We start from the raw sequence: 14,964 nt of genomic DNA on the forward strand, positions 1-14,964 counted from the left end.
TATTCTCTTACCTCACCCCGCAGGAGAGTGAACAAACAACGGACCAACTTCAGCTCAGTGTTCCAGTTTTGACTCATTGTATTGTATTGAAGATAAATATGTATGACAATCTGGAAAACGGACTATAAAAATACCTGTTCTGGCCACACTGATTCGAGAGTATCGAGAGTCAGCATTGGTCCATAGGGAACATAAAGCATCTCAAGGTGTTTAGTCCTCAGGTCAAGATGCAAGTGTATTGCAATAATTAAACTAATGTTTACAAACATTCGCCTTTGATAGATTTCATTCAAATGTTTGATTGCAAAAATAATTATTCAAGACACCAGAGAAATAATAGCAAATACCTAACAGGCAATTCGAATTATGAAGATCAGAGAGGCCAGAAAAGGGGAAATGAAATATACATTTGCAAACTGCACATGCTAAAATATTCTGTTGAGTAGTAGTAAGTAGTAGTAGTAGTAGTAGTAGTAGTAGTTTACAGAGTTGTTTACAATGTCATCTCACTATTAATCTACCATCAAGCAACACATCTCACAGCTGATAAAAACAATTCATTGCCACAACTTGAAACTACATGTAAACTTGCTTCACCATGTTGCATTTATAGGTGAAGGACCTGAGGACACTGACCAATGTAATTATGGGTCATCTGGCTTACATGGGATTTGCTTGTTGGGCCTTTGAATTATTTTCACAGTGTTAACGGAGAACAACAGTACCACCAGATAATATATACAAACCAGGCAAGCGGACACAAGATCACATGTCTGACACATCTATGCCTCATTCCTATCTTAATTGAGTTGTGTGGTGTGGTGCTGGGTAATGACATGTGTCTAAGCCACATGGGCTTTCTATTGGAACAGGACATGCGAGTGGTATCCTGTAAAACCTGGACTAGTCATGGAACATAGTGTTGACTCTACACTTGTGTTGCCTCTATTTGCCCCATGCACTGGGCGTGCTAGCAAAGTCCATTGTGGCAAAGCAGGGTGTGCAGGCTTCAGTGAAAAGCAACCCATGCTCGGTTAAGATACTGTAGGCAGCGGATGAGATTTTTAAGCACTTTCCATTCTAACCAGAATCTAAACCAGATTTGTAGATTTTGTTCAGTTCAGACTCAGAGTAAACAGATTATACTATTAGTGCCTTTTTGAATATATTGATTACATTCTGTGAATGAATTCGTGGGAATAGTTTACGACTACTCTTTTCTTAGAATGACATATCCCTTCCCACTCTTAAACATCTTAGCATATTTCTTTTTGTTTTACTCTACTCAACATTCTTTCTTTTTCGTTTTATTTATTTTTGGTCCAGGACAAATATGGCTTATTGTCGATTGTGCCACACATGTCTCATTCTGCATCATTAAGCAGGGCTTCTACGCCCAATTCAGACAGCACAAGACAGGGACGAAGAGAATGACAGGAAGAAGTGACAACTACACTTAGAACGTCACATCACAAGGCACCCACAACGGCTACATGCATCTCAGAGAGAAAGATAGATAGAAGATTAAGCTAGAAAGAGTTTACAAACTAGTCTCGTTTGCCGCAACAGGAACCGTGATTGGCTGATCAACCTGACTCCCTTCCTCCTTCTCGTATAGCTCCTTCCCTCCGCAAGTCCGCCTACTCTTCCTCCTGCTCCTCCTTTCAATGCTGGCTTGCTCAACCTCAGCTCTCAGGCTTCTAGCGGACCTTGACGGTGTGGTGGTGGTGGTGGTGATGGTGCTGGTGGTAGAGGTGGAGGTGGGGGAAGTGTTTCTGGATGTGCTGCTGTGGCTGCTGCTTTCTTCATTGTCACTGGGCGTTCCCTCGGCTAACTTTGACTCCCCATTCTTGTAAATGGTTTGGTCAACAGCGTTGGCTACCTGGCTACTGATATGTTTGGTTTTAAGGTTTCCTGAGAGTGTAGCGCCATTTTTTCTAGCTATCTGAACACTGGTGCTTTTGCCTGGGATTTTTGCTAAACTGTGGGGTTTGAGGGTGGACTTGTCACTTACGGACTTTATATTATGCTGGGTAGTTTTAGTATTTCTTTTAATGACCACAGATATGCTTGAAACCTGTTTATATCTTGACAATGTGGGGGAGTGTTTCTTTGCCCGCATCACTGGGATTCTTGATTTAGGCACTACTTTCTCAAATGGGTCCAATCTTTCCCTAACTATATAGGAATCATATTTCCCTATATTAGCTTTTGGCTTTTGTTTCCCTGTTGGCTGACTTTGACTGCATAGTTTGAAGCTAGGCGCCCTCACTGGTAACCTGGATTTGCATATGTGACGTTTCACGTCTTTGGATTGAGTACTTTTTATTGCTGCACTGGGAACAACCCTATTCTCTCTGCTGTTCTCCTCTAGCTGGCTGAAACCTGCCTCCTCTCTGCTGATCTGCTGTAAAGTTGGCTCTGAAGAAGACAACACGTTGAACACGGGCTGAGTGTTGTTAGCATGGGCATTATGGGAGCCATGGATGTTGCTATTTTTATTGCTGTTCCCTGCTTGAGAATTTGTGCTCTGAGGTGAAGGTGTAGTGTGTGTGCTTTGGTAGTAAGTGTTCTGAATCTCTCTGGCCCAATCAGACAACTCCCTCTGTTCTGACGTGCCTGGTAGAATGCTGGTATTTGAGGAATAATCCATAGTGCTTGATGTTCTAGAATGTATATAGTCTGTCGAGACTGGTGTCCAAGAATTGGAATAATCTGAATAGTATGAAGCTACATTTGAACTATTTACACTTGTTCCTGAGGCTATGCAATTAGAATGATCAAAAGTGCTTGTTCTAGAACTACAACTGTCATCTGAATCCTTCTTCAAGTCAGAGTTCTTATCAGATGACAACTTGAATCCTATTCTGAAAGTGGAGAATTTGGACTCACTGCTAAGGGCTGAATCTGTGCATGTATTGCCACTGCCATTTGATCTGTCCAGTCGGACTGTAGTAGTCTGAATGGAAACCTGAGGGACTACTGAAGTGTCTGTGAGGGCCTGTGTGTTAATCTGACTTATTTGTGTCTCTTGTAAGGAGGCCTTTGCCTCTGAGGCCCTAACGTTGTACCTGCCTGAGGAATGATAATGCTCACCAATCTGAAAAAACTGAAGCCTCTCTTCCACCATGTCCCTCTTGCTCATGTCAATTGCACCACTGCGCGTCATCTCAAACATCTTCCCTTCATGGAAGGGGAATGGATTTGGCTCGCTTGTCGGTGTGCTATCGTCTGTCGGCGTTCGGGCGGGGGTCGTGTCAGGCGTGGTGGCTTGAGACTGGTCATCGACGGCCAGTCCAAATGGCTTTGGCTCGTCGTTGATGTCCTGTGTGCCTGCCTTGTCCATGCTCTCGTCTTCCCCGCCTTTAGAGGACCAGGGGTCAAAGTCCAGCCCCTTAGTGGCTACAGTCTTAAAAGGAGAGTTGAACTCCTCATCTAGTTTGTAACTAAAATAAGTATCTGAGAATCCCTCTCTATCTGAGGCATTTTGTTCCTGCTTTTTGACACCATCTTTAGTAACATCTTTCCCTCGATCTGAGGGGAAGTCTCCGTTAGGACTGTCCTTTTGACACTCCTCTGGAGTTTTCTCCTCTTCAATGACCTCCAATTTGGTCTGTGGAAAAGAGCGGTCACAGGACCTGAACGTGTCAGACGCCCAGACATCTCTCCTGCTATCGGGTAGGCCGAAGAGCTTCGAGTCTGCCTGCTCACACAGGCCATCGTCCTCGTCCTGAAGTTCATATCCGTCCAGGGAGTCTATCTCTGTTGCATCCGTGCCATTAGAGAATTCAGCCGTTGTGGCTATGGAACAGTCCGTTATTGACTGGTCATTTCCATTCTGCTCATAATCGTAATCCTCTCCGCCTTTACCATTGGAAACTTTAGAGCCATTGGAGACACCAGAGCCATTGGTTCCGCCATTTGTTTCTTTATGGTTTCCATTTTTGTCTTGCTTTTTTAGTTTAGATCCCTTCTCTTTCTTATCTTTGTCCTCCTCCTCAGGGACTTTGAAAGTGAACTTCTTACAGGGGATGGGCTGGAACACAGACCCCTCTTCCTCATCGTCCTCACCATTAGATTGACTGTCATCAACCTCTGTAGGCACCGGGGAAGGTGGCTGGATACGTATAATTGGTTCTGTCAAGAGGTGCTTATCGTGCTCCTCCTGTAAATTCACTTCCATCATCTCAGTCTCTGTCTCAGATGAAGCACAGCTACCTTTCTTCTCTGTGTCTGATTTTTCAGAGGTAGAGTCCAGAGGGGGAGGAGGGGGGAACTCAATATATGCAACACCTTTGTCTTTTGAGCCTTGCTGGGGCTCCTGTTCCGTTGTGTAATCTCGGCAGACATTAGCAGGTGTTAATTCTATCTCGTTATCGTTAGCTTTTGTTTCCTGATGATCAATTGTTAATTGCTGCTCGTTATCATTAGCAGTTGTTTTCTGCCGATTAGCATTATCAAGGTCTGCTTGACAGACAGGTCTCTTTGGCAATGCCTCTTTAAACGAGAACTCTGCCTCCTCTGAGACCTCCATGATGGGACTGGCAGTCCCCGGGATGAAGCCCATGAAGCCATCTGGAGTCCTGCATGTTAGGTCATAGCTAACCTCCTCAGAGCTAGGGGTGTCTGGTGTAACAGGGCTTCTCCCTGAGCTGTCTATGAACGAAACCTGTTCTAGTGTGTCATCGTCTGGGCTTATGGGACTGAGTGCTAAACTGGATTTTTTCTGTTTAACTGTGTACACAGCCCCCCTCGCCTCCCTCTCTGCCTGCCTGCCCACCTGGACGCTGCCGACGTAAACGGGTAGTGTTTTGACACCCTTAAAGTTTTCTTTGGTTGTCGTGGCAACAGGAGCAGATATTACTTTCTCCAGTGTTTCTTTTGGGCTGGGGAGGTTATTGGAGTTTGAGTCTCTAGGTGTATTATCAAGAATTTCAAATGTGTTTTTAGTCAGATTCTCTTCCGTTTTTATTGGGGTTGTGACTGGGCTCGTCTGTATTCTGCCCTTTGCCAATGTAGGTATGTGAGATGGCTTTGTTATTGTCTGTTTCTTGGGGGGCTCATTGTCAAGGGCAGTAGATGCTGTCCTAACAGGAATGTGTGATTCTGTCTTTTTTCTGAGGTTTTTGTTCATTGGGTCCTCGCTGTCTTTTCCTACCATTTCAGTTTGGGCAGCTATTTTTGTTGTGGGGCCTGCTGTCATTTGCCGGGAGACGGGATCAGTTTCCCTGGCTTGTTTATATTTTTCAGCATCAATAGATTTCTCCTTTGTAGTGTCATAGATGGCAGTTTTTCTATTGCTTTCAGTAATTTCCTGAGTAACAGTGGCATTAATATCTCTCCCTTTACCCTTCAACTTCTCTTTCTCAATGTCTCTCGTTTGTTTTTGAGGAGAGACCTCTGGAATGTTCTTATTAGACAGTTTGTCTCCTGTCTGTTTTGAGGTCTGAGAGGTTGACGATGTTGAAATGGGTTTAGTGACTTCTGTGGCAGCTTCTTTAGCTTTCTCATTACTCTTTTTTGGGCTTGCTTCATCCGATGCCTCAGATGCCTTTGAGGTTTTCCCACCGCTGAAAAGCTGGTAGACAGGAAGTTTACTTTCCTGTATTTTTTTCATTGAAGGTTTAGGCTGCACAGGTGGAGGAATCTTTTTAGTTGGACTAGTTGAGGTTTTATCCTCGCTGAGTCGAGAGAGTGCACTTCTCTCAGGACTGCTAGGTAAGCTAGAGCTTTTCCTTTCAGTCACTGTGGAGCTTCCAAACATTTTGCTGACAGAGGGCTCCCTAAGCTTGCTTTTACCCCAATCCTCTCCACCTGTCTGGGGCTTCTGTTGCGTCTTTTCCGGGCTGCTGCAGGTTGAGCTAGGCCCCGACCTTGTTTCCCTTGACTCTCTTTTCACTGGCTTCTTCTCAGGAGACTGAAGCTCGTCGTTGAGCTTCTCTGTTTTGTCACGAAAGAACTGAGAGACCTCACTGAGTTTTTCTTCAGCTTCCTTCACAGTTTGGTCTACCCTGTCCTCATAAAGGAGTTTATCTCTACTCCGGTCATGCTTGTCTTCTGTGAATCGCATCCAGACTGCGTGTTTTGGGCTACCCGGCTCTGTGGAGTAATGCAGCACTGTCACTTTATCAAACTGAGATTGTTCATCCCTGTGTGAATAGAATTTACCTGATTTAGGGGACCCATCTTTTGATGACTTAAAAATATATTCTGTTTTGGGGCTCCCACGCTGCTGCTGATTAAAGTTACCTGAGCTGTGACCACTGGCCTCCTCGGAGGCGAGGTGGCGTGTTTGATCTGCTGCCACTGCTGAATCCTCAGTGTCAGAGTGAGACAGTTTCTCAGAGAGGAGCATTTTCTCAGCGAACCTGTACGATTCCCCTCTGAACTCTGAGAGCTCATCGTCACAGTACTCTAAGGAATGCTGACTCAACAGCTTCAGGGCTTTGTATGAGTCGTCAGCAATAAGCTGGGCAGAATTTGGACGGCTGTCCTCTTCCTGTGACATGGGGGTGTTGACACGAGATGTCTCCGGGAAGGAGGGCAGGGATTCTTCTGCAGTGAGCTCCTCCTCTAACTGCTGGGCCTCATCATATTCAGGAAGTTCTTTAATCCCCCGATCCCCTTTATAGACATAGAGCTCAGGGTGTTTCTTGGTCTCCCTGATAAAGACCCCTGTTGGCTCTGCCGCGCTATGACCCTTTTCTATATGCACTTCTATTATCCTCTCAACTTTAGGTTTAGATTTAATGTCTTGGTCAAGGAATCTAGGTGTGAGTTCATCACCTTTTACAGAATCCTGACCTGCCTTGTGTTCAAACAGCCCTGCTAGTTCTTTAGATGGGTCCCTACCTGACTGGAAAGCTTTCATGATGTCTCTAACTGACATACTTTCCTCTATCCTCTCTGCTCCATCAGTAAGCTGAGGCTTGTGATAGACCATTCTTGTGGTCGTAGTAATATGCGTCTCCTCTTTGAGACACATGCTTTTGCTCACCATGGAGTCCTCGTCTGACATCTTCAACTGTAAGGCTTTGACTTTGTCCTTGATGGTGCAAGGCGAGGCTGCCTCTAGTTCTATGGAAGGGATGGCAGATGCAGCCTCTTCCATCAGTGCAGGCTCTCCGAGCAAATCAGGCTGCTCATAGCTCCTGATATCGTCTGTCCTTGATTCCGTGACGCAGGGAGGAATAGGAACGTCTGCAAAGAGAGGATTAGGTCCTGTGCTTTCTGCACTTTGAGGAGCAGATGGAGTCTTTTCACTCCTTGTCTCAAACCCGCTGTCTGACAGAGGGCTCTTGTCCTGCTCATGTGACAGATCCTCCGGTGATTCCAAAATAGCATCAGTTCCCTGATATGGTTCCGCAAGCTTACTTAGGTCCTTCTCTGAGGGAGACTTGTGCATACCCGAGCCCGGCGGGGGCATTTTGAGCTTGTGCTCCTGTATTTTGAGGACACGTTTCTGTTTCTCTTCTCCCTCCCCTACCCTCTTTGCCTCCTCCTCGTACCTGCATTTCATCTCTGCCATTTTGGACAGAGAGCTAGCACCAATATCATTTGCTAAATAATCGACTACCTTGGCTAAGTCAAAGTCTTGACTAGTCATATCAAAAAGTGAACTCCTCTGTGCCTCCTCAATCTCATCTTTAGAAAACTCCTCCCATTCATCTGCTGAGGTTCTCTCCTTACCTTCACCCATGATATCCTTCTGCAGTATCTCACTTACTTTAACTAAGTCCTCTTTGACTTTCTCCACTAAAGTAAACGGCTCCTCATCCTCTAGCTTGGACTCCTTAGGAGTGCCGGAATGTGAGGTTTGAACCGTTTTAGCCGCTGTGCGTGGGTCTGACTGGAGAATAGCAGTCATTCTGATCAGATCCTCTTTCATTTCTGCTACATCTTTTAGTATCTCTTGGTTGGAGGTTGCGGTTGGGTGAATGATTGCCGGTGTGATAAAAGGAGGTGACTTTACTTGAGATTTGATTTTGGATGAAGTCACGCATGTAGAGTAAGACGAGGAAGAAGCACGGGAAGGATCAGGCAGGGCCATTTTGAGAGAGCCCGGCCCTGGTTTGATAGGAGTGTCAGGTAAGATGTTAACGAGGGAATACACAGGTACAGTCATGGTACTGGAGGGGACTGTGGTGGTGGAGGAGACAGCAGACCTGAGAGTACCATAAGCTGAACTAGACGTTACGGTTCTACGGGACGGGGAGAGTGTCTTAGCACTGAGCGTGCCGTAACCAGACACAGAGCAGGAGTTTATGGCTTCGTTTATGGCTGCGCTGACGCTGGAGGTGGCTGCCTGGGTGGTAGCCTGGATCCTTTCTTGAAGGCTGGCGCTCCTTTCTGAGAAAACGCGCGAGGAGGGCGACGAAGGGGTGGAAGAAGAGGATGACGGGTATTTAGCCTGTGAGGCTGAGCCATTCATCATGGACAGCTCTGAGGAACCGATGGTGGTCTGTCCAGTGGAGGACAGAGATGAGATGGACAACTTCCCTCCTCGCGACGCTAGTGAGGAATCTACAGAGGTTTTTATTGAGGACAGGCCAGAGAGGGTTTTAACTGACGGGAGGGAGGGAGCCCCAGTCTCCACTGCCGTTGCAGACCCTAGGACCGTTTTAAAAGGCAGACTAGAATTGTACATGTTGATGCTGGTCTTTGGCAATGTCAGAGTTGTGACAGTAGCTGACGACCTATCCGACACAGACCCAGTGGCAAGCGAGTGGAGCGGGGAAGTCCTTGAGGTGTACGCTGAAGCAAGGTTTCTGATCGACGCTGGGTCTGTGCCAGATTTACACGATGATACCAGGCTGGCAGACCCCTGGACGGGGTACTGACCATGTTGAACAACAGTCTTAATGGGTGAAGCCATAGTCCTATAAGACCTAATGGGGGATGGAGATTCTGTGGGTACAGGGGGTGGGGCCCCCAGGGAGGATATTATGGCTGAAGCATGGGAGGGGGAGGAGGGAGGGGGCCAGGTAGACTTTAGTGGAGAAGAAGGTGGCGAGGCTGCCGGTGAACCGGCAGAGGTGACGGAACCCCCCAGTCCGGCGGGCCTTGTTTGGCCAGGGATGGTAATAGGAGCAGACGACCATGGCGGGTGAGGTCTGGTTGGAAAGACAGGTTTGTGAGGGTAACCAGCAGGCAGTGTTCTTGCTGCTGCTGTGCCTCGCTCAACTGTTGTTTCTTCAGATGAAATAGCAAGAAATATATTGTGATGATGAAAAATAAATTGAACAAAAAAAAAACCCAACAGAATGTAGAATAAAGGCAACAGAAAATGATGTTGGGGAAGGGTAGGAAGAAAACAAAAAGAGAAGAGACCAGAAGGGGAAAGAATTGGTCAGTGACGCAGTCCTGGCATCAAGGCAAGGAAAGAACAGTAGTTTCATGAAGTTCTAAAAGATGGGACATGTGAGCGGGTTGGATTGAAAAATAAATAGAGTTGCGTTTCAATGTGCTTTATGGTCCGCCAATGACTCACAAGGACAACACAAATGGATAAGAAGCCGATCGAAGCACATACAGCAGCTGAATAAATGTCAAAAGACAATGACACAGACTAACAATGGACAACAGAGAAATGGCAAGACAAATGCTCCAGGACGGATACGAAAAAGACTTCTCTGTTTTGACTTCAGATGCGCTACAGTCAGCATCTGGATTCTGGCTCTAAACTCAATCCGTTTTTTCTTTCTTTTTGAAGTGCCTTTTATCTGTTTGTTCTGAAAACTACATTAAAAGAAAAAATGCAACACAATTTAGACGTTCTGATAAAGCAGAGCGCAACAGAAGTTTCCATTTTCCTGTTATTATGTAGGAAAATAATATTATGGCAAAACACTGGTTGCAAGGCTAGGTTTGTCATCCATAATATCATGCAATACTGATTAACCCTTGGTGACGAGAAGCAGAAATTAAAAAAGAAAAAAGTGAAAAAAGCATCTTAAAGAAAGCCATACTTCTGACCACCCAACATGCAGTTTCTTTTTGTCGGCATCACAAAGCCAAAAAGAGCTCAGGGGACAAACAGCAAATCAAATGAAAAATGTAATTTCACTTTGACTTCCTCCTAAAAAAATGCATATTCACATTATATAAGGCAATCAAAGCAAAATCCTGATGTTGCATCTTGACTCATGAAACCCAGTTGTAGAAAACAATCAAATCAAAATTCACATTGTGGGCAGGCACACACAGCACACAAACGTAAAATACTCATTGACCCATGCAAAAATATATACCATGTCACAAACAAGCATGTGGACAGTGCAGGTTATGTAGGGTGAACAATATATCATAAAATCATGAAATATATCACTATATTACTGTCTCTATATTAATGTTACAGGTTAAATCAAATTGTTAATTAATCTTAATGACGTAGTTTGTTATTATCATTGTTATAATTGTTTAGGAGTTCCATAAAGGTCTGTTAGTGAAAATGTCACACTCACTCAGTGCAGGCTCGGCCAGATAGCTGTAGCGCTTACGTAAGGCTAGGGATGCAAAGGTATGCCGTCGGTCTGGCTTTTCAGTCTGCAACAATAACAACAACACATATACCTATCAGTGCTGGGTCACCCTAAATTATTGGGGCTGACAAATCAACAGCACTCAAACCTTATCAATTAAATCAAATAACACAACATCTTATTTGATATCCAGTTTAATTTAGTGGTACTGTGGAAGCAAAGTTCTTAAAGGACGACTTCACCAATTTTCAAACTGTCTTCATATAATTGGTACTCACTAAAGCTGATTATAATATGGTAAAAAAATATTTAATTTTTGTCTTCTCTGTGCCTCAGAGGAGGGCTGTGGGCTGTTCGGTAGGCGGGTTTCTGAACTGTCCACAGCTCTCCTCTGAGACACAAGAGTGAGTAAACAATACACACAAAGCCAGACATAGGAGCGGTTAGCACCGCTCACAAATGGTATCATCGTATAATGAGCAGTAGTGAGGACCAGTTACTGTATATGAGGTTGAAAATGGCTGATGTAGTCCTTTAACTATCTGATTCATTGTCCTAATACAGTTTCCACCGGTCCTGTCTACATAGGATTACTAATAGCACTAATTATAGGTTTTATTTCAAGTTAATGGACATATAGTCACAAATTAAGACAAGGAAATTCTAAAGAATTATTATTATTTACAGGCAAAGACTTTACACAATCTAATTAAAGATTCAATAACTTATACATCTTATATCTTAACTCTAAATTATCACAAAGGATAGAGTGCAAGGGACAAGGACAAAAAAAGAACCCATTGGATTACCATATCATTATCTGCCAAAATAACATGCAAATGTGACTAAAAGTTGCTTTAAACAAGCAAAGCCCATATTGCCATTGAAGCAGCATAAGGAATAAGGCAATGGGCAGCAGAGCAGAACCCCTCCAGACCATTTTGTGAACCTAGCGCAGAGGGTAGCACATGGTGGGGGAAGCGTGTGGTTTACCTCATCCTCTGGATCTGACTCCATTTCCTGGTTCCCCAAGATGCATTGCAGAAACAGGGGATGTAACATAATAGAAAGCAGGGGAAAAAGAAACATCAGGGCATGAAAAAGGAGTGATTGACAGAAGCAAGAACTCAAAGGAAGAGAGGCAACTGCAGCAGAGAAGCCAGCAAAGGGAAAACACAAAAACAAACCACAGAAATGCACCAAAAATAAAGCAGCCAACACTTGTGTCGCAACAACAGCAAAAGAACACAAGCCACAAGGAAAGCCAAAAGCAGAAGAAGCCTTTTTGCTCAAAAGCCCCCAGCAAAAAAAAAGCATGATATCTAAATCACTTGAGATTCAGAAGGTACTGTAAGTACAGCATAAGACAGCCAGTGACAAAAACCACTGCAAATAGAACCGATAGACATAAAGAGCGGCTTGAAACAGATAAAAGACACAGTTTGGCAGTTTGGCCAAAGGTTTTTTCCCTCTGTTACCACTTGAGGTTGGCCAAAGGCCCTAACTGCCCTAACCGTGATGATGGTTATGATGGTGACAACAGAGAATGGAGCTTATAGAGAAATCCTTGGCCTTACCTTCTTCAGCGCCGGGAGAGTGATGTTCAGGTTACACACGGCAGTCTGCGGAAGACCTTTGGTGTTCTTGCACTCTCTGAGGAAAGTAAGACGACCACAAGGCTCCTGGCCGCTGTCTCTAACCTAAAGAGAGACCATCACATTCTTTGTATTGTTTACCTGATTTTAAAATCGTAACAACAGTATCCGCTCCAATTGTCATGCTCGCTGCTCATGTGATCCAGCAATCAGCATAGTACACTAAACTTCTTATCCCCCCCCCCCCCCCCCCCCCCCTGAAGAACATACACAACGGAGAGGGGTGTGCACCTACAGTACACACACGTTTCAAAATTTACAAACCTTTGTGAGGTTACCATTTTATTGTGTAATGCATATTTTTGTATTGTATTGGTACTGTACAAAATGGATACAAAAGGATTGAGGGTACTTTATATACAGTACATGTGGGGCTAAGGTCCTAAGATTCACTTCTAGATAATGATTAATTATTGTGCTAGATAAGTTTCTATTACTCACACTGTTAACTGACTGATTAAACAGACAAGCTTTATACCCTGTATAGCAGGGGTCTTGAACGTTTTCAGGCCAAGGACCCCTTAGTTGAGAGAGAGAGATGAAGCAGGGACCCCCACAACCTTTTCATTTGTGTTTACAGATATTTAACCACTTGAACTGTAAATACTTAATAAACTTGACTTCACTCTGTAATTAGTCGGCTCCTTTACCCCTCTACACCAAAGCTATTTGCCAAAAATAGCTGCGAGGCGTTGTGAGCTTGTAGATCTGCTATTTTTGGCTTAAGTTCTCTGTATATGGAAGCTAAGGTTCAAGTGGTTAATATAAAAAGGAGAAAAAAAAGTATCTATCACACAAAGATTTGGAGGACCCCCTGTAGTAACTCTGAGTCTGAGGACCCCCGAGGGGTCCCGGACCCCCTGTTGAAGACCCCTGCTGTATAGGCTATAACAACATTGTCCATAAAACAACACTTTGTTATTCTATTAGCTATGATTTTAACAACAAATACAATTAGTCCGCTAGACAATAACTTGACAGCTAGCAGTCCCTTTTTTTCATGAGCCACTACTGGTTCTGGACCTAAATCCTAAAGCTCTGCTGTTCAAAAGTGTCACGATGTAGTTGACATGGTTAACTTGTAACAGAAAGCCAGATGACCCGATAAAATTGGCTTGGGAGAATAGGAAGCTAGTTGGCTGATCAATATGATGAGGTTATGTAGTATTAGTAGAGGGCACGGGAACTAGGCTATGGCCCGAGGTTGGGCTATGTTTGTTAGGCTATAGCCAGTGTACTAACAGCTACTGTTTTTGTTTTATTCTTGTAAAGACCAGCGAAGGAGAGAGGGTGCAGGAATTTTAATGGGTTGAGATATATTAACCACCAATTCTTATGGGTCACGACTCGAGTAAAAGAAAATATATTTATATATTTCAAAAGATGGTAAATCTTTTGAAATATATAATTACATTTTTAGAAATCAAATACAACAATAAAGAAGTAGTGAAAATTGCTGATCTACAAGCTCTCAAAGCGAGATCTGCTATTTTCGCTAGTTTGTGTCCCGGGCGAAAGTCTCATTTCTCTTTTGGGTCACAGGCTAAAAGGTTTGGGAACCGCTGATGTACAATATAGGTGGTAACTCAGCCACTTACCTTGACACAGAATGGCAAGCGGTTCTCCTTGAAAGCATAGAAGTTGAGAACCAGCTGCTGGCCAGCTTTGGTCAGAGGGGTCAGATTTCCGTAGCAATCTACATAGATAGGCCTGCCCTCCAGAACCTGAGAGAGAACACCACAGAGATGAGCACTGTACTACAATATGAACCGTATTGATTATATTAACACTCATACTATAATTTATAGTACACATTCCTTATATCAATGAGGAAATGAATATTAAACATTAAACCTGGTGTCCCAACTTTGGTTAGGATTGGTTATGACATTAAAGGTGAAAATGGGGGAATAAAATATGAAAATAAAAATCTATAAGCTCACAATGCATCATGGTGCAATGCGCTGTGAGCTTGTCCCATGTGCTAATGCCATTCAATAATAAAATGTTTCAAATGTGTATGTTTTCTTTCCGTAAATTAAAGCCCTACATCATACAAAAGTTTCCCACAAAAGTAATGAAAATAGGAGATCTGCAAGCACACAATGGCTAAATCGTTATTAAAATACAAGGTTTCCACCCGACAACGACGACAAACTCTGTGATTTAAATTGTAAGTTGCCGTGTAGACAGTAAGCGCTATAATAGCTGCCTAAAAGGGAAAAGTACAGACAATACTACAGACATAATCTCAGACGATGAGCCACCTCAATGTCTTTGCTCCTGGCCACTTCCTCAAAGTTCTCCTGCTGCTCCAGGGTCTTGTCCACCTTGTCATCTGTCATGCAGAAGCATCTGAGCCGGGATTCCACAGAGTCGTTCATCTTGGCAAAGACCACGAACTTGGCCATGTAGGGCACGCAGATCAACTCCCTGTACAGCTGGGTGGCCAGGCCCACCGTCTCAGGGATCTGGTGGCAGTCGGCTAGCCAGAACCTATGCCAAACAGAAGTACAGATCTTAAGAAGCCATTTGCAGACATACGAATCTAAATGTTCAGTGGTGTAAAAAAAAAAAAAAGTTAAAGTAGCAATACTGCTATGTAGACTCTGTTACAAGTAAAAGTCCGGATTTCCAAATAAAATAAAAGTATGAAAGTATTGGCATCAAAAAGTACTACTAACTACAAAATGTTTGAAAATAGCAGATCTACAAGCTCACAACGCGTTGCGATGTGTTGTGAGCTTGTAGATCAGCTATTTTCAAATAGGGCTAAAAAGTGGTTTATATATATTATAATTTATATCTACAAAGTAACTATTTTTCAA

At 43.8% G+C, this 14,964-nt stretch overlaps 2 protein-coding genes across 2 annotated transcripts in view; both read right to left on the minus strand.

Moving 5' to 3' along the window:
- LOC308303786 (uncharacterized protein) overlaps positions 1–14,964 on the minus strand; it is a gene marked incomplete at its 5' end in the record, with an annotated part of 150,924 nt that overhangs the window by 18,457 nt on the left and 117,503 nt on the right. Inside the window, 4 exons of the mRNA XM_080748280.1 lie at positions 10,464–10,545; positions 12,059–12,181; positions 13,735–13,860; positions 14,404–14,632. Coding sequence (XP_080604406.1) covers positions 10,464–10,545; positions 12,059–12,181; positions 13,735–13,860; positions 14,404–14,632 — 560 coding nt within the window. The remainder of the gene's footprint in view (positions 1–10,463; positions 10,546–12,058; positions 12,182–13,734; positions 13,861–14,403; positions 14,633–14,964) is intronic.
- Positions 1,701–9,101, minus strand: LOC308303767 (ankyrin-3-like; the record flags this gene model as incomplete). The annotated part of the gene is made up of 4 exons (XM_080748262.1): positions 1,701–1,742; positions 2,348–2,421; positions 3,019–8,523; positions 8,918–9,101. The coding sequence occupies 4 exons, from the start codon at positions 9,099–9,101 to the stop codon at positions 1,701–1,703; spliced, it is 5,805 nt and encodes a 1,934-aa protein (XP_080604388.1).

This window comes from Nannobrachium achirus (genome assembly GCF_963921795.1).
Source record: "Nannobrachium achirus genome assembly, chromosome: 18".
NCBI lineage: Eukaryota > Metazoa > Chordata > Actinopteri > Myctophiformes > Myctophidae > Nannobrachium > Nannobrachium achirus.